The sequence below is a fragment of the Rhinopithecus roxellana genome, chromosome 12 (assembly GCF_007565055.1).
Source record: "Rhinopithecus roxellana isolate Shanxi Qingling chromosome 12, ASM756505v1, whole genome shotgun sequence".
NCBI lineage: Eukaryota > Metazoa > Chordata > Mammalia > Primates > Cercopithecidae > Rhinopithecus > Rhinopithecus roxellana.
This window is the reverse complement of record NC_044560.1, coordinates 104,437,879-104,457,405: the sequence shown is the minus strand read 5'-3', so window position 1 is coordinate 104,457,405 and position 19,527 is coordinate 104,437,879. Positions and strand designations below refer to the sequence as shown.

The window sequence follows — 19,527 nt, the reverse complement described above, 5'->3', positions numbered from 1 at the left end:
GCTTGAGCCCCAGAGTTAGAGGCTACAATGAGCTCTGATCGTGCCACTGCACTCTAGACTGGGTGACAGTAGACACTGTCTCTTAAAAAATTTTTTTGGAGAGGAAAAAAAAAAACAAAAAAAGACAAGCTGTTCCCAAGGTGTCTGGGAATCCCAGCCCTCACAGCCTTCTTCATTTAGCATCTTGCTTCCATGCCTCTGGTTCCATCCCATGTGGTGATGGTACACATGAAACCTGTCTCCTCCTTAATTTCCACAAGAAACCCCATTGCACACAGCCACTGGAGGTAAATAAATAAGCTTTAATGAGATTCTGGGCGCTGGAGAAAGACAAGGAGCTTATGTGCCACCAAAGCAACCAATGTTCCTTTGTCTCCCCAACTCTGTGGGGTCCCACTGGCCTCATCACCCCTTGAACCCTTTGCCATTGCCATCCTGCTGGTTCCTATCTCTTCCCCATGCTTCTCTGTTCCCCACTCTTCCATCTCTGTTCCCCACTCTTCCATCTCTGTTCCCCACTCTTCCATCTCTGTCCACAGCAAATCCTCCGTCCCGCTTATTTTCTCTTGCGGAGCAGCTCAGGCTTTGTATTCTCATTTAGCATCATGGCCCAAGGTCTTTTCTCTCTCAAGGTATTTTCCCAAACAGTTTTCTTTATAAGAGGAATTCTGGTGTCTGTCCTCAAGATCATAGACCTTTTTAAAGTAAACTTGTCAGTTGCATCTGAGCAGCTCGGCCTCCTGGGTCTTGGGTCGCATCCATCTTGGTCCTGTACGAGCGTGTCCTGAGCAACTGCAGTGCCACCTCCCCCTGCATCCCCTCCCCGTTGAGCTGGAAATAGCATTTGCTTCTTTTGTGGGTTTTTTCCTGCCAGTCCCAGCTCGCTGGCTGCAGATGCTGGCTGAAAGTGGCTGCAGCTGACTACCTCCTTCAAGTTCACGTCCAGTAGTTGTCTCTGCTCCTTGGACATGCCCCAGGCAGCTGCTTGCGGCCTGAGTTGCAGCCTCTGGTGACCAGGGTCAGTGGCTATTTCTTGTAACCACAGAGATCTGATGGATACAGAGAATTGGAAGCTCAAGGCCAGAGGCCAAATTTTTACCAAAATTCTCTGGTGGTCCACACCCTTCTGTGTGGTCTGCTATGCAGCAGAGGCTTAACCTTGCCCAAAGAAAGATCAGGCCCTTTATCCTCAGCTCCTGGGCATTCATCTCTAAGCCCTTGGAATATCCTGCTGGTAGCTGATCTGAGAGTCTTGGGCCACTCTGGGCCACAACACAAATGATGTAATTTATGGTAGGGGACTTGGGCCACACGGTATTGGCTTGATGTATGAGGTCAGTCATGTGGGTGGTGAGCAGCTCAATTCAGCACTTTGGGAGGCCAAGGCAGAAGTATCACTTGAAGCCAAGAGTTCAAGACCAGCCTGGGCAACACAGGGAGAGACCTCATCTCTACAAATAATAAAAAGATTAGCCAGACATGGTGGCACATACCTGTAGTCGTAGCTGCTCAGGAGGCTGAGGTGGGAGGATGACTTGGAGTTGAGAAGTCAAGGCTGCAATGAGCTGTGATCTCACCGCTGCACTCCAGTCTGCCAACAGAGCCAGACCCTGTCTCAAGACAAACAAACAACTCTGGACACGAAGATCTCGAGTGAGCTGCTCTGCTTGGCAGTACTTGCATGTCGTCACAGGTCGTTGCTGTGAGAATCAGGTGCTGCCTCTATGACTCCACTGGGAGAGGGCAGCTGGAAGCCGGCGCCTCATCTCTCCTGGAACGTGGGCTGTGCACCTTCTCCCTGTGCTGATCTTAATCCCTATCTTTTTACTGTAACAAACTGTAACTGCGAGCCTAACAGCTTTCCTGAGCCTAGTGAGTCCTTCTAGCAAATGAACGGAGGGTGGTCTTGGAGACCTCTGAACTTGCACCTGCCCCCCTCGTTTTGGGGTTTGGCACAGGGAGGGAGGCTGGTCTCTTTGGAGGGGGTCTTCATCCATTGGGGTGGGGTCCAACTCTGGAGGCCCATGTCCTTGCCAGCTCCAGTCTCTCTCCCTGCTCAGTCCCGACGGTGTCACCTTGTTCCCTCTGTCTGTGGATCCTGGCAAAAGCTGGCCTCTCTGCTCACATCTGAATAGGAGATATACTAGAAGAGGATTTTCACACTTTAGCCTCGGGGCTCTTTTGAACAAAATCAAACATCTTCCCACCAAAGCCCAATGTGCAAAGAACAGCAGGCCCATCCCCTCCCCTCTCCCTGGAAGCCAGGGCAGTGCTTCTCAAGGTGTGGCCATGGGTGGAACTGAGGTGGGGTCGGGAAAGGGTGGATATTAAAATGCAGATTCCCTGGCCCTATCACAGACCAGACTGTCTGGGGCTGCGTCTTAGCAAACTCTACAGCGGATTCTACCCAGCAGGAAGGGTTGGGAAATGCTGCTTGGGGCACCAGGAGGAAAGACCCAGGCTCCTGTGGACATCTGGAGACGTCTGGTCTGTAGTCTGTGCAGACCCCACACCCTCCTTAGCTCCAACACTGCACTTACCCCATTAGCCGAGGCGCTGGCATACTCCTTACCTGGGGAAATAGGAGGGGAAGTCGTCAGGAAGGCATAGTGCTGGGAAGCATGGGAAGAAGACATGCCTGGGTGTCAGGGCCCTGAAAATGTCAAGTTCTGCCTCTGCTATTACACAGGGGCGCCATTTCCCTTAATGGTATACACGTGTGAGACAGGGATGGCGGGGGGTGCTCTGTTAAGGATCTGGTCATCCAGTTATTCACTTGGTTATTAAATATCCATAAATATCGAGCCTGGGCTCTAGAACCAGATGGACGGGTTCAAATTCCATCTGTGTCCTTTAGGAGCTGTGTGAACTTGGACAAGTGACTTAACCTCTCTGTGTTTCAGTTTCCTGGACTATTCAACAGGGGTTTATTTAGCAAATAGTAGTTATTATTCAGCAAATGGTAAATGTCTATTTTGTGCCAGGTACATTCTAGGTGCTGGGGACACAGCTATGAACAAAAGAGATAAAAATGTCTGTTCTTGGCCAGGCGTGGTGGCTCACGCCTGTAATTCCAGCACTCTGGGAGGCTGAGGTGGGCAGATTGCTGGAGTCTAGGAGTTTGAGACCAGCTTGGGCAACACAGCAAAACTCCATCTCTACTAAAAAAATTAAAAAATTAGCCAGGCATGGGAGCACATGCCTGTAATCCCAGCTACTCGAGAGGCTAGAATCACCTGAGCCTGGGAGGTTGAGGCTGCAGTGAGCCAAGCTCACACAACTGCACTACTCCAGTCTGGGCAGCAGAGTGAGATCTTGTCTCAGAAAAAAAAAAAAAAAAAAGCCTGCTCTTGTGCAGTTTATGTTAATAATAACAATAATAGTAATAATAGCAATAACAATCATAGTGAATACATACCCAGTATGTGGCTTACAATGTGCCACCTGCTGTGTTAAGTGTTTTACTGTATTATGAGGTACCGTCACCCCATTTTACAGATGAGGAAACTGAGTCATACAGATTAAGCTATTTGCCTACGGTGACATCACTAATCAAGCAGTAGCTCCAGGGCCCAGATACAGGCAGTCTGGCTCTGGAGTTGACACATTGAATCACGCAGCAAACACTTCCTCGAGTGCCTCTTTTATGCCCAGCCCACTGGTAGGTGATCCTGGGGACATAGTCATGACAGTGACAGCCTCAGGTCTACTCTCTTGGGGCTCACAGTTCACTGGGGAAGACAGACAAGTCTCCCACAGTGATGACCCAGAATGGGCAAGGCTGGGGTGGGAGAGCCTAGTGGATGCTTGGCCCATGCTTGGGGGTCAGGGAGGGCTTCCTGGAAGAGGCAGCATCTGTCCGGGATGTGACAGAGCAGCTTTGTTTAGTGGTTGAGGGAAAAGCTTGGTAGTCAAAGATCTGGCTTCTTCTCTCCATCAACCACTTTCCAGCTGTTTGACCATTGGCAGGTAACTTCATCTGTCAAGCAAATATTTCCTCCTCTGTAAAATGGGGCTCATGGGAGAACCACTTTGCTGGGTGCTTGTGAGCATACAAGGAGATTGTATAGGCCAGGTGTGGTGGCTCATGCCTGTAATCCCAGCACTTTGGGAGGCTGAGGCAGGTGGATCACATGAGGCCAGGAGTTCGAGACTAGCCTGGCCAACATGGCAAAACCCCGTCTCTCCTAAAAATACAAAAATTAGCTCTGCACGGTGGTGCATGCCTGTTTAATCCCAGCTACTCAGGAGGCTGAGGCACCAGAATCGCTTGAACCTGGGAGGTGGAGGCTACAGTGAGCCGAGATCGCACCACTGCACTCCAGCCTGGGCAACAGAGTGAGAGCCTGTCTCAAAAATAAAATAAATAATAAAAAAATAAAGAAATTAAAAATTAAAATCAAGGGGGTTATACACACAAAGTGGCACGTAGACGGTGCTCAGCAAAGTATCGCTCCTTTGATTACAGAATTAGCTGGCGCACTTCTCCAGAAGGAGCCATGGGAGGGTGCTCCAGGCAGGGGAACGGCCTGTGCAAATCTCGAGGTATGGCAGCATCAGACCCTTTTAGAGTTGAGGATCAGAGGAGCCAGTTCCTGCCAACTTCTCCTAGGAGTCACTCCTGAACAAGGCAGATGGAGTAAGGCTGAGGGGTTAGGCATTATTTCACCCTCTATCCATCTGGCAGGGACTCCCACATCACCTGAATTAAATTCCAAAGTCCCTACCATGGCCTTAAGGCCCTATATGCTCTTCTCCCACTCTGTAAATAAGATTTGTAAATGTAATCAATGAACCAGTGAACGAAACTCTCTGGCTCTGCACCCTCATCGGTCAAATGGGGGAAACCTCATGGCAGTGGGGTGATGATTCAGTGAGAAGCACATGGGAAGGACTCAGCACAGAGCCCAGCACGTAGTAGGTGCTCAATTATGGGAGCTCTGGTGATGCTCACTCCAGGGAGACAGATGATGGTGCCAAAGGAACTCACAGGAATATCTGGACCGATAGAAATAAAGCCCGATCCCCAGGAGGGTCAGAAGAATCACGATTCCCAGAATCAGGAAGATGATGACGTTACTGGACATGCCTGAGGGCTCACTGGGAGGTCCCTCTGAAAGAGAAGGAAACAGGTATTTAGGTAAGAAAGCTCTTGGGGTTTATCTCTCATTCTTGAAATGGCATCTCGAATTTCCTTGGGGAGCCGCAACTCCACCTGCCTCAGTCTAGTTAATTTAGGTGGACTGGATCCCACCCTCTGGTTCCTAGAATGGGACTTTGACACAGGCCTGGCCAATCAGAACATTCCATTCTCCCTGGCTGCTATGATTGGTCCATAGGTGGGCTGTGGCCTAAGCTGGGCCAATGAGAGCCAGCCTTGGGACTTTGGCTACAGTTATTGAAAGTGGTGTGTTTTTTCCTCCTGCTGTTGCTATTCTGGTAGGATGTGAGCCTGTTGCTGCTGAGAGCCATCTTGCTTCAAAGGCTGCCTGAGAATAAAGCCAGTATAACAAAAAGCAGAGACAAGGGATGTATAAAATAAAAGTTCCTAGGTTACATGGTTGGAGCCCCCGGGTCTAACCATAAACTAAAGGTGAATTTTCAATAAAGTCCTGTGTTGTTTGTTTGCTTAGACTACTTTGAGTTGTGTTTCTGTCAATTGCAATTGATAGAGGTCTGCCTAATACATTTGGAAAGGCCTGAGTCCCTGAGAGGGATTTCACATCTATCCCAACCTGTGTGTGTGGAGGGAGTGTATTCAGGCAGCTGAACAACGGCACCAGTGGTATAGGTATGGAGTTAACAGGGGAGTACAACTGGCCCCACTGGTCCTTTTGTGAGAAGGCTTAGGAGAAGGATGGGAGCCAGAGAACACTGAGAGGGAACCCTGCCTTGACCTCTTCCTTTGGTCCCTGTTCTCCTGACCCAGGGAGTTCCTCACCTTTGACCTGGACGGTCAGTTCTGCCTGGCGAGCTCCTAGGGCATTGGTGACGTTGCAGATGAAAGTTGTGTTGATTGGTTTGCCCACAGGACGGATCAGGAGCTGGGCACCCTGGGCCACAGCGAAGGGTGGCAGGGGACCCATGGTCCTGGGAGCGACAGAAAGGTGAGGAGGTGGCCTCTGCTGCAGGTCCAGAGTGACAGTGATTGAGCACTCACTGCGTGCCAGAAACTCTCACGCCCTCTACGGCATAAGTGGAGAGCAACTCTGGAGGCCCCCCAACTCTTCCCTTCCCCTGACGCCCACACCCAACCCATTAGCCAATCCTGTCGGCCCCGCCTTACGATCTATCCAGAATCCCACCGCTCCTCAGGGCTTCCAGGCCCACCTCCCTGCTCTGGTGCGGTGCATCCGGGCCCCCAGCAGCCCCCTCCACACTGGGCTCTGTTTCTGCCCTCGCCCCCTCATCTTTTCCCCACATGGCCACCAGAGGTCGCCTGTGAACCCTAAGTCAGTTCCCATCCCTCAGCTCAGTACCCTCTGGGGGCTCAGCCTGGCTCAGAGTTAAACCGAAGTCTTCTCCTGTCACAGGCCCCACATGATCTGGTCCCTGCTACCTCTGCCCACGTTTTCCATTACTTTCCGCTTTGCTTCAGCCTCTGCATCCACAGTGGCCTCCTTGTTGGTCCTCAAACTCTCCAGTTAGGTGTCCAGTGTGTTTGCTTATGCAGGGACTGATGGATAGAAACGGGTTTGCCCATGCTGTTCCCTCTGCCCCAATGCTTTCCCCCCAGGTACCCGCAGAGCTCACCCTCATCTCCTTCAGGCCTCTGCTGGGATGTCACCTTAGTAACACCTCACTTGGCCACCCTATTTCAACTGCGACGATCACCCTTCCCATTCCCTTCTCTCTCTCTTTTCTTATTTTCTTTTTTTTTTTGAGACAGGGTCTCACTCTGTTACCCAGCCTGGAGTGCAGTGACGCCATCTTGGCTCACTGCAACCTCCACCTCCTGGGTGCACAGAATCTCCCCACCTCAGCCTCCTGAGTAGCTGGGACTACAGGTGCGTGCCACCACACCCGGCCAATTTTTGTATGTTTTTTGGTAGAGATGGGGTTTTGCCATGTTGGCCAGGCTGGTCTTGAACTCCTAGCCTCAAGTGATCCTCCCATCTCTGCCTCCCAAACTGCTGGGATTACAGGCATGAGCCACGGCACCCAGTCCCATTACCTTGTCTGCTTTATCTTTTCCACGGTATTTATCACCATTGTGCACACACTACACACCTCATGACTTTATCTTGTTTCTTGTTTCTTTCACCATTAGAATGGAAGCTCCACATGGGGAAGAAATTTGGTCTGTTTTATAGACCAACGTATGTCAGTTAGTTGCACCTGGCTTACTTACTACAGTAAGTAGTCAAGAAATACTGGTTTAATGAACAGAGGTGGAGGAGATGGAAGCATTGGGCTTTGGGCACTCTGCAGAGCTGGGATGCAAACGCAGCCATCCGGCTCAAGAGGCTGAATTGTGTGGCACTTTGAGGCAGGACAGTAAAGGCACCATCACACCAATTGAAAACCTTTGACCAGCAATTCCTTCCACTGACAACTGCTGACAAGTGACCACTGGGGATGGTCACCACCATGGCGTTTGCAGAGTTGAAAATGGAAAATGACATCTGTGTCCTCTACTGGGCACTGGTTAAATAACTGATGTCATCCTCATATGTTGGAATCCCTTCCCTGCCCTTTGGGAGGCCCAGGAGAGAGGACTGCTTGAGTACAGGAGTTCAAGACCAGCCTGGGCAACATAGTGAGATCCTGTCTCTATTCTTAAATTGTTTTTTTTTTTTTTTTTTAATTGATGGAATCCCAGCAACATTTAAAAAGGGGCCAGGTTAGCCAGGAGTGGTGGTGTGTGCCTGTAGTCCCAGCTATCTGGGAGGCTGAAGCTGGAGGATCACTTGAGCCCAGGAGTTCAAGGCTGCAGTGAGCTGTGATTGTGCCACTGCATTCCAGCCTGAGCAACAGAGTGAGGCCCTGTCTCAAAAAAAAAAAAAAAAAAAAAAAAAAAGCAGGGGAGCTGGGAGTGCTCTGAAGTGTATAATATGATTGATGGATGAATAGAGGGACCGAAGGAATCACAGAAACATGATAAAGCAAGCACAGTAAAATGTTAGTGGGGGAATCCACGTGGTGGAATCTTAGTGCTCACTGGAAAATTCCTATGATTTTTCTGTATGTTTGACAGTCTTCTTAATACAATGTGGGGGAAAATGGATCTATGTGTGGATCTATGTGCTTTGACAAGGAAAGGTATTCACAAGATACAGGAAAAGTTTCAAAATTATATGTATAGCATAATTCCAGTCTTTGTTTAGAAACAGAGAGAAAAAAGACAGAAAGATGCATAATAAGGGGTCACTGGGTATTTCTGGAGGTGGCTGGGTACACTTCACTATAGGTGCTACTTTCTTGTTTTTGCTCATAACTAATTTGGTTGATATTTCTACAGTGGATACAAGTTAGTTTTGTAATAAGGAAAAAGATGTAAGGCTGGGCGAGGTGGCTCACACCTGCAATCCCAGCACTTTGGGAGGCTGAGGTGGGTTGATTGCTTGAGCCCAGGAGTTGGAGACCATCCTGGGCAATGTGGCGAAACCCTGTCTCTGCAAAAAAATACAACGAAATTAGCTGAGTGTGGTAGTGTGTGCCTGTAGTCCCAACTACTCAGGAGGCTGAGGCAGGAGGATCACCTGAGCCCAGGGAGGTCCAGGCTGCAGTGAGCTATGATCACACTGCTGCACTCCAGCCTGGGCGACAGAGCCCCTTCTTGAAAAAAAAAAAAAAGGTGGTTCAGTAAAATTATGTAAATTATGTATTATAAAATTATGTATTATCCCTTCGCCTTTTTCTTACCCTGCTCTTGACCCCAGCTTCAGTATGAATCTGGGGAAATCTTATTGCTGTGAGCCTCAACTTTCTCATCTAGACAATGGGGAGTGTACTTGCTCCGTCCAGAGATAACCAAGTAGGTTACACAAGGTGACAGTGAGGTGGTTACAGTCTAGAGTGGGAGTGTCCAATCTTTTGGCTTCCCTGGGACACATTGGAAGAAGAAGAACTGTCTTGGGCCATACATAAAATACACTAACACTAACGATAACTGATGAGCTAAAAAAAATTTGCAAAATAAAAAAATCTCATAATGTTTTAAGAAAGTTTACAAATTATGCGGCCTGCAGGTTAGACAAGCTTGGCCAAGAGGCGGAGGACCAGCTTTGGAGCCAGGCGCTGATTCAAGGGCCACTTCTGCCCTCTCGTGGCTGGTCTTTAACCTGGGCATGGCAACAGCTGCTGACTGCACAGCATGGGGTCACGTGGGATTCCGGGGAAGTACTGGGCACAGAGCAGGCACACCCCAAAGAGCAGGTGCATCCACCAGCCAGGATTAAACCACCTGCTAAACGCCTCAACTGCAAAACAGAGATGCCCCCACTGGGCATCTCTTCCCTCCTCTTTTTTTCTTTTCTGAATCTCCCTGCTCTCTTATACCAAGAGTCCAGGCCCCCAGCCTCTCCTCCCTCAGACCCAGGGGTCCAGGCCCAGTCCCTCCTCCCTCAGTCCCAGGAGTCCAGGCCCCCAGCCCCTCCTCCCTCAGACCCACAAATCCACACCCCCAGCCCCTCCTCCCTTAGACCCAGGACTCACGTGCTCCAGTTGTAGCCTGTGGGCTCTGGGTTGCTGCGAGCGTCGCAGGTCAGGGTGGCCTCATTCTGGCTGAGGTACCAGTTGTTATCATAGCCAGAGAAGGATACCTCTGGGGGGTCTGCAGGAAATGGACACAGAGGTTCAGAGACAGGGAGCCTTTGGGGAGCCAAGGGCTACGTGGGATTCACATCACTGCAGGAAAAGGCCTGGGGATATTTGGAAAACAGCAGGAGCTGGAGAGGCCTATGAGGAGTCTAGGGAGATGGGGTGCCGCAGAGAGCAGAAGCCTGGGAGTCTTTGGTCGGTGGGCACATGGAGAGGGCTTCTGAGGACCTGCTTTTCTCCACTAGCTTTCCTGGGTAGCCTGGACCAGGCATGTCTTGGGTGTCCTGCAGGAAAAGGCCTCCTCCTTTTCTCACTCATAGGCAATGACCACTCATAACACACGGCAGTGGATTCAAGGCTCCGACAAGTCCTGGGGGAAAAAGTCCTGGATAACCCTGCTCTAGGCTGCTGCTCAGCCATCCCAGATCTGATTTCAACGTCCTCAGGGGGCAGGCCAATGGGACAGGGTTTTTTGGGGGGTGAGGGGTAGGAGTCAGTGCAGATCTCCTCCTCCTCGCTCAGACCCAGTGACAGTGTTGAGGGACTCCAGTATAGACAGTACCTGAGGGAATCTGTGTACCACTTGCCTGGCAGGGGAGTAGGCAGTATAGACAATGATGGGAGGAACAGTATGAATGATGCCTAGAAGAGCCTGTGTGGATATTACTGATGGGCTCAGTGTAGGCAGGGTGTTGGGATATTACAGCAGATGCTATATTGTCAGGCCAGTGTTGAAATGCTGTGGTGGAGGTGAGATCACCCCCACATATAGAATGTGTCCCTGGGAGCTGGTGAAATTAAGACAGGCCCTGTGTGTGTGTGTGTGTGTGTAGACAGTATTTGGATGAGCCAGTGTAGACGATGTGGGAGCTTAGTCTAGCTGTCCAATGTGGCACTTACTGGCCACATGTGACCACTGAGCACTCGAAATACAGCTAGGCTGAAATACACAGCAGATTTCAAAGGCTTTACTAGGGCAAACTAAATGGGAAAGATCTCAAGAATAATTAAAAAAAAAATTACAAGTTTGAAATAATATTTGGGTATATTGGGGTAAATAAAGGCAATTATTAAAATTAATTTTGGCCAGGCACAGTGGCTCATGTCTGTAATCCCAGTACCTTGGGAGGTTGAGGCAGGAGGATCAGTTGAGCCCAGGAGTTCGAAACCAGCCTGGGCAACATAGGGATATCCTGTCTCTACAAAAAATTTAAAAAGGCCAGGTGTGGTGGCTCACATCGGTAATCCCAGCACTTTGGGAGGCCAAGGTATGTGGATCATGAGGTCAGGAGTTTGAGACCAGCCTGGCCAACATGGTGAAACCCCGTCTCTACTACAAATACAAAAATTAGCCAGGCACTGTAGCCAGGGCCTGTAATCCCAGCTACTTGGGAGGCTGAGGCAGGAGAATCGCTTGAACCTGAGAGGCGGAGGCTGCAGTGAGCTGATATCCCGCCACTGCACTCTAGCATGGGTGACAGAGCAAGACTCCATCACACACACACACACACAAAATTAGCTGGGCGTGGTGTCACACGCCTGTAGTCCCAGCTAACTCAGGAGACTGAGGCTGAGGTGGGAGGATGACTTAAGCCTAGGAGGTTGAGGCTACAGTGAGCTGTGCCACTGCACTCCAGTCTGGGTGACAGAGTAAGACCCTGTCTCAAATAAATAAATAGATAAATAAATAAACAAATAAATTTCATCTCTTTTTCTTCTTTTTTTGTTTTTGAGACAGAGTCTTGCTCTGTTGCCCAGGCTAGAGTGCAAAATGGCACGATCTCGCTCACTGCAACCTCTGCCTCCCAGGTTCAAGTGATTCTCCTGCCTCAGCCTGGCCAGTAGCTGGGATCACAGACACCCGTTACCATGCCTGGCTAATTTTTGCATTTTTTAGTAAAGACGGAGTTTTACCACATTGGTCAGGCTGGTCTTGAATGCCTGACCTCAGGTGAGCCACCTGCCTCAGCCTCCCATAGTGCTGGCGTGAGCCACCATGCCTGGCCTCTTTAATTTTTTTAATGGGGTGGCTGCTGGAGAATTTAAAATCCTGTATGCAGCTTGCATGCTATTTCTGTTAGACAGCACCAGTTAGAGAGTCCCTGGGGCTGTCAGTGGAGATAAATGTGTGGGTGTCAATGTCGATGACGCCGTGAGGGAGCTGGTGGAGGTAACGCTGTGCAGGAGAACCAGGACAGATGCTGTCAGGGGGCCGTGCAGACAGAACACAAGGAGGCCAGTGTGGTGATGTGGGGCGAGACTCCATAGCCTGTAAGTGCGCCAGTGTAGACAACATTGGGCAGAGGAGCATGGAGACTACATTGGGGGACTCTGCAGACACTGCTGAGGGGAGCCAGCACAAACAATGTGAGAAGATCAATGCAGCCAGCACCCGGCAGAGACGGTCGATTGTGGCTTAGGGGAACTGGTCGATAACAATGTGGGAGGTGAATGCAGATAGTTCTCCAGGGAGTTAGTGTAGACAGTGTCAAGGGGCACTTTAGAGAGTGCCCAGGAGAACCAGTATAGAAAAAGTGGGGTGTTTATGTAGACAGTGGTCATAGGAGCCAGTGTAGACACCATGGGAGACAGTGAAAACACCCCACAGCTGATGGCCGAAATAGCTGGTGTAGACAATGGGGATAGTGCTGTCTGCGGCCCAGAAGAGCCAGTGTAGACAATGGTAAGGCGGTGTAGAAAATGGACAAGAGGCCAGGTGCAGTGGCTCACGCCTATAATCTCAGCACTTCGGGAGACTGAGGCGGGAGGATCACTTGAACCTAGGAGTTTGACACCAGCCTGGGCAACACAGCAAAACTCTCTCTACAAAAAACTGTAGGCCGGGTGCGGTGGCTCAAGCCTGTAATCCCAGCACTTTGGGAGGCCGAGACGGGCGGATCACAAGGTCAGGAGATCGAGACCATCCTGGCTAACATGGTGAAACCCTGTCTCTACTAAAATACAAAAAAAAAAAAAAACTAGCTGGGCGAGATGGCGGGCGCCTGTAGTCCCAGCTACTCGGGAGGCTGAGGCAGGAGAATGGCGTGAACCCGGGAGGTGGAGCTTGCAGTGAGCTGAGATCCGGCCACTGCACTCCAGCCTGGGTGACAGAGCGAGATTCTGTCTCAAAAAAAAAAAAAAAAAAATTGTAAAATTAGCTGGGCATGGTGGCTGCACCTGTAGTCCCAGTTACTTGGGAGGCTGAGGGAGGAGGATCACTTGAGCCTGGAAGGTTGAGGCTATAGGAGCCATGATCATGCTCCTACACTCCAGCCTGGTTGACAGAGCGAGAACCTGTCCAAAGGGAAAAAAAAAAAAAAAAAAAGGCCAGGCACAGTGGCTCATGCCTGTAATTCCAGCACACTTTGGGAGGCCGAGGCAGGCAGACCACCTGAGGTCAGGAGTTCGAGAACAGCCTGGCCAACATGGTGAAACCCTGTCTACTAAAAATACAAAAATTAGCCAGGTGTGGTGGCATGCATCTGTAATCCCAGCTATTTGGGAGGCTGAGGTAGGAGAACCACCTCAACTTGGGAGGCAGAGGTTACAGTGAGCCAAGACTGTGCCACTGTACTCCAGCCTGGGTGACAGAGTGAGACTTTATTTCAAAAAAAAAAGAAAGAAAGAAAGAAATGGACAAGGGTGTGGGTGTAGACAAGAAGGCAGGCAGTGCTGATCGTGGCCAGGAGAACCAGTGTAGCAATGTGGGGAAGGTCATTGTGGATAGTTGCCTGGGGAAGCAGGTGTAGGCAGTTTGGGGGCAGTGTAGACTGTGCTCAAGGGAGTCAACAGAGTGTAGAGTATCCGTGCAGACAGTGGCTAGAGAAGCCAGGGCAGACAATCTGGGTACCAGCATTAACTATGGCCCGAGTAAACTGGTGTAGGCAATAGGGACAGTGTTTATGGCCCAGGGGAGCTGGTGCAGACAATGGTCGTGTAGATAGGAGTCAGGGGAGCCAGTGCAGATGAAGTAAGCAATGCCTACAGTGCCTTGGGGAGTCAGTGTAGACAGTGGTGGGGGCAGCCCAGCAGGGGATCTTGCCGTCGCTGACTCGGGCACACTCACAGTAGACGGTGAGGTTCACAGTCAGCAGCTGAGGCTTCTCAAAGCTCTCGTGCTCCACCTTGCAGGTCACACTCTTGCCATCCACCTGGCTTGAGGGCACCAAAATCCAGAGGCTGGTGACAGTGACTGTGCCAGACAGGAACCCTGGCGCCTGGCTGGTATTGGGCATCCCGCCCAGGTCTGAGTGCCAGGTGATGTGGGCTGGCGGGCGACCCCCTGTGGAGACGCAGCGGGCCACGGGCACCGGCTTTCCAGTGAGCTGGACCTTCTGAACCTCAGCTGTGTTCTGGGGCTTGGCTGGAAAGAGGAACAAAAGCAACAGGTCATCCAATGAACCACTCTGTGGTAGAAGGAGGCATTCATTAAGGGTACCGGATGTCATGGTGGCTGGGCGGGGTGGCTCATGCCTATAATCCCAGAACTTGGGGAGGCTGAGGTGGGTGGATCACTTGAGGTCAGGAGTTCGAGACCAGCCTGGCCAACATGGGGAAACTTTCTCTACTAAAAATTAGCCAGGGTGTAGTGGCACACACCAGTAACCCCAGTTACTTGGGAGGCTGAGGCCGGAGAATTGCTTGAACTTGAGAGGTGGAGGTTGCAGTGAGCCGAGATTGTCACTGCTCTCCAGCCTGGGCAACAGAGCTAAACTCTGGCTCAAAAAAAAAAAAGGTCAGTTTTTCTGAATCCTCATGGTGATCCCCATCCCACAGATGAGAAAACTGAGGCACAGAGACTTCTTGCTCAAGTTCCAAGAGGAGGGCCTCATGGAGCTCATGAAAATGAAAGCAGATCCCCTCCTCTTTTGGGTATCAGGATCCTTGCTTTCCTGTCTGCTTCAACTTTCTCCTTTTTCACCAAATAAAGTAACAGTAACTGACAGCTCTAAGGGGCTCACATGGGCCAGCGGTGAAGCTCTAAGTCTGCACCTGGACACTCAGGACAGCTTTCCAAGGATGATACTATTGTCACCAACCCTTTTACAGAAGAGGAAAGGAGGGGCCGAGAAGAGGCCACCGAGGCCTCCTCCCTTCCCGGTTCCCTCCAAGCTCCTTTTCCAATATATCCCTCCCTCTCCCTCGGGGCGTTCTGACCCCAAGATTGGGGGTAGTTACTCCAGGAGATTTCTGCTCTCTTCCTGCCCTGAAGCCCCTCCCCCCATGCGCCTCCCCCGACCCCACTCCCATCATTGTGCTGCCCCCACTTTTGTCCCCAGGGAATCTGCTGTGGAGGGAATCTCCCTCCCTCCCTGGCCTCCCCACTCTGCCGACTTCCCTGATCCTCCTACCAAGTCTCCGCCTTTCATTCAGCCTCCCCAAAACCCCTGCTCACCAAGCACTCGGAGCCAGATATCCACGCTCCTTTTGCCCTGAGGGAAGATGAAGAACACACAGGTGTAGCTGCCTTCATCCTCGATGCGTAACCTGAACATCCTCAATGAGGCATCCCGCAGCTCCGTGCCCAGTCTGGCGGCCACGAATTCCAGCCGTTTGGGCTCCGAATAGTGGGAGCCCTGCGTTGGGTGGAAGACGGCCAAGCTGCTGGATTCACCATGCCGCGACCAAGTCAGCTGTGACACGTGCGTCTCCTCCATGCCGGGCACCTGTAGGTAGCAGGGCAGCGTCACGGAGTCGCCCAAGAAGCCGGGCACCTGGGTGGGTGCCTGCACGACGATGTCCCCTGTGGAGAACCGAAGAGAAAGTGTCAGACCCGGGGCGTTCCTGGGCTAGATAGGGAGGGGCTCCGGGAGCCCGGGCACCTGAGCGTGCGATTGCATGTCGGGGCCCTGGAGCCCTGGTGGATGGTGGGGTGTGGGGGGAGGGGGGACTGGGGCACTAGTTGGGGTCAAGGCAGGCGAGGAGGGTAAGGGCGTCCGGGATGGTCTGCAACTTGGCCGTGCTCCTTCACTTTGGCTATTTATTACTATATTTCTTCTATTATTATCGTATTTCCCTCAATCTCAACATCATTGATTTTAAAAATTGTGGTAAATATGTGGTTAAAAACTAAATTTACCATTTAAGCCATTTAAAGCATACAGTTCAGTGGCACTATGTACATTTCACGATGTTGTGCAACTGTCACCACTATATAGCTCCAGACTTTTTCCTTTTTTTTTTTTTTTTTTTGAGACAGAGTCTCGCTCTGTCGCCCAGGTGGAGTGCAGTGGCACAATCTCTGCTCATTGCAAGCTCTGCCTCCAGAGTTCAAGCAGTTCTCCTGCCTCAGCTTTCCGTGTAGCTGGGATGACAGGCTCCCACCACCACACCCAGCTAATTTTTTATATATTTTTAGCAGAGATGAGGTTTCACCACGTTGGCCAGGCTGGTCTTGAACTCCTGACCTCAAGTGCTCCCGCTTCAGCCTCCCAAAGTGCTGGGATTACAGGTGTGAGCCACCGCACCTGGCCCAGAACTTTTTCATCACACCGGTGTCATAGCTTTCACATACCATGACTGTCATCATTTATAGCACAATTGCCATTAGGGGTTAAAATATCCCCAATGTAGAAAATGGGGAGAAATCCTGAGTCTTCAAATCCATGAAAAGCTATATTATTACTCCGGGTAGGTCCTGGCTGGAAGAATGTGGGGGATTGTGGCACAAGAGGAAGGCAATTATAGTGAGGCTTCAGGCCAGTTACTTAACCTGTGATTCTTTTTCCTAGTTTGTAAAATGAGACTTAGAACAGTGCACACTCACAGGGTGCTGACACTGATCAGGGGCTATTCTGGGTGCTTCACATATATCTTGGCATTTAATCCTCAAATAGCCCCCCTGAGGCAAGCACTACTGTTAACATAATTTTATAGACAGGGAAACTGACACAGAGTAAAGCTTCCTCCAAGTCATACAGAGGTTTAGTGGCAGAGGTAGGATTTGAACTTGGGTGGTCAGAGACTGACCTCTAACCCCCTAGGTCCTATATAAAAATCTTTCTGCTAAGGGCCCTAGCACACAGTATGTCCTCAACATGTGTCAGCGCTTATTGACGCTAATAAACATAGTCCTATGTATTCTTTTCTATTTTTAAATTTTTATTTAGTTAATTATTTTTGTAGAGATGGGGTCTTGCCATGTTGCCCAGGCTGGTTTTGAATTCCTAAACTCAAGTGATCCTCCCACCTCAGCCTCCCAAAGTGTTGGGATTACAGGCATGAGCCACCGTGTTTGGCTGCAATCAGCCTGGGCAGCATAGCGAAACCTTATCTCTACCAAAAATACGAAAAAGTTAGCCAGGTGTGGTGGTGAGCACCTATAATCCCAGCTACTCCAGAAGCCACAGTGAGAGGATAGCTTGAGCCTGGGAAGTCCAGGTTGCAGTGAGCTCGGATTGTGCCAGTGCACTCCAGCCTGGGCAACAGAGCAAGACCCTGTCTCTGTCTCTCACACACACACACATACACGCACACACACATGCTATATATATACGTATATATATACACACACAAAATATATAAATAATAAAATAAATATTTCCTCATTAAGTGTATAATAAAATATATATTATTTATTATATAAATGTTATAAATATAATATATTTAATATATATTTAAGAAATATATTGTATATTATATCATTGTTATATAATACATAATATATAATACATATTATAATATATAATAATAATATACAATATATATATTCATCAGGAGTTTGAGACCAGCCTGGCCAACATGGTGAAATCCTGTCTCTACTAAAAATACAAAAATATTAGCCAGGCATGGTGGCACATGTCTGTAATCCGAGCTACTCAGGAGGCTGAAGCAGGAGAATCGCTTGAACCCAGGAGGAGGAGGCTGCAGTGAGCCAAGATCAGGACACTGCACTCCAGCCTGGGTGATGGAGTGAAACTGTCTCAAAAAAAATAATGAAAGAATGAATGAATGGCCAGTCCCTTGGAATCAGACATTGGGGGTCAGAGGGGTAATGGTGTCAAGTGTCACCCACTGTCCGCCTCCCCAACATCAACCACCCTCTCCGTCCAGACCCAGCCCGCCAGCAGGCTGCTGGGTTATAGCCTGGGTGTGCTGAGCAGGAACCTGGGTAAGGTAATCCCGCATGAGTCACCATCTGCTGATTTTCCGAGATTCTCTTGCCTTTTTGGGAAATGTCCGCACCCAACTCCATCCCCTTTCCGAGGGGCCCAGAGGAGGGTCTTGTTCCTACCCCGTGTTGCTGCCAATTTCGAGGAAGTTCTAAACCCAACTCCGACCGCTCTCCGAATGGCTACAAGGAGGGTCCTGCCCTCGCCCCGTGTTCTTTCCAACCCCGGGGCAGAGATGGGGGGTGGGTGGCGCCGTCATCTTTGGGGACCGAGTACCCGGCCTGGATGCGGAGCTGGGAGCCAGAGTGGGGCCGCCGGACTGCGCGGGGGTCACTCACCGGTTCCTGGGGGTGGCCAGGACAGCGCCATTAGCGCCAGCAGCAGCGGCGGCCATGCAGCGGCCATGTGAGTTGCTCCGGGCAGCTGGGCCTCCGGCGGGCGCCTCCTTCTCGCTTCCCGGCGCCGCTTGCTCTGCCGCGGCCGCTGCGAGTCCAGCTCCTGGAGCTCGGGTCCTGGAATCCCGGGGGGCCGCTCCGTCAGTGCCTGGGGTGGGAAGGGGAATACCCACTTCTTCAAGTTCCAGACAAGTGACGGGAGGGGAGGGGAGTTGACCGCGACTCCTCTCAGGCGGGGGGGCGTCACCCAGGCTGCGCCCCCCTCCACGCCCCGGCGCGCCTGCGCCTGCGCAGGTCTCTCCAGGCGCGCAGTCCAGCCATAGACGCGCGCTCGCTCCCTCAGTGCGCACTAGAAGAGGCGGCTTCCCGTGTGAGGACGCCCACATCCCAGGTGAGGAAACGGAGGCACGCGCAGAGATTCAGCAACTTACTAACGGCTCGCGGTTGCCGAGTGGCAGAGCTGAGGTTCCAACTCGTGATGGGACAGATCCTGAGCCCACCAAGCTGTCCTTCCGCCCAGCCTAAACCCATGGGCTTTGGGGTCAGACAAGACCTGGGCTCATGTTGGGCAAGTGGTTTCTCCTCGAGGGCCCTCAGATTCTTTATCTGTAAAATGGGCATAGTAGGGCGCGGTGGCCCAGGCCTGAAATTCCAGCACTTTGGGAGGCTGAGGCGGAAGGACTGTGTGAGCCCAGGAGTTAGAGGCTGCGGTGAGCCACCGTCGCGCCACCGCACTACAGCTTGGGTGACAGAGCCAGACCTGTCTCAAAACAAAACAAAACAAAAAACAAAACAAAACAAAGGCTGGGGGCTGGGGCGCAGGCGCAGTGGCTGACCCCTGTAATCCCAGCACTTTGGGAGGCCGAGGCAGGAGGATCAGCTGAGGTCAGGAGTTCAAGGCCAGCCTGGCCAACATGACACAAACCCATCTTTACTAAAAATGCAAAAATTAACTGGCATGGTGGCACATACCTGTAATCCCAGCTGCTAGGGAGTCTGATACAGGAAAATCACTTGAACCTGGGAGATGGAGGTTGCAGTGAGCCAAGATCAGGCCTCTGCACTCCAGCCTGGGTGACAGAGCGAGACTGTCCAAAAAAAAGAAAAAGAAAAAAGGGCATACAGCGTGGTCTGTAAAGCTTAAACAAGAAACTGCTTAGCTCAATTTCGGGGATATAGTGTGTACTAAATAATAGCAGATATACCAACAATAGCAGCAGTGGCAGTGACAATTATTGTTATTGTTACTTTACAGTTGC

The 19,527-nt window shown here is 50.8% G+C and overlaps 1 protein-coding gene across 1 annotated transcript; it reads right to left on the bottom strand.

Annotated features, from left to right (window-relative positions):
• Positions 1–276: 276 nt before the first annotated feature.
• LOC115891992 (poliovirus receptor homolog) lies at positions 277–18,497 on the bottom strand. Its single transcript, XM_010377525.2, has 8 exons — positions 18,212–18,497; positions 15,158–15,505; positions 13,829–14,125; positions 9,658–9,775; positions 5,942–6,090; positions 4,991–5,113; positions 2,541–2,572; positions 277–2,143 (listed from the first exon to the last, which is right to left on the bottom strand). Exons 1-8 carry the CDS (start codon positions 18,276–18,278, stop codon positions 2,072–2,074), a joined length of 1,206 nt encoding a protein of 401 aa, XP_010375827.2. The 5' UTR covers positions 18,279–18,497; the 3' UTR covers positions 277–2,071.
• Between the last annotated feature and the right edge of the window lie 1,030 nt (positions 18,498–19,527).

Coding starts and splice junctions, on each gene's coding strand:
- LOC115891992 (XM_010377525.2), bottom strand. CDS start 18,278: ATGGCCGCTGCATGGCCGCCGCTGCTGCTGGCGCTAATGGCGCTGTCC. Junction 15,506..18,211: donor CTGGCCACCCCCAGGAACCG/GTGAGTGACCCC, acceptor GGTTCTCCACAG/GGGACATCGTCGTGCAGGCA. Junction 5,114..5,941: donor ACTGACCGTCCAGGTCAAAG/GTGAGGAACTCC, acceptor CTTCTCTTTCAG/AGGGACCTCCCAGTGAGCCC.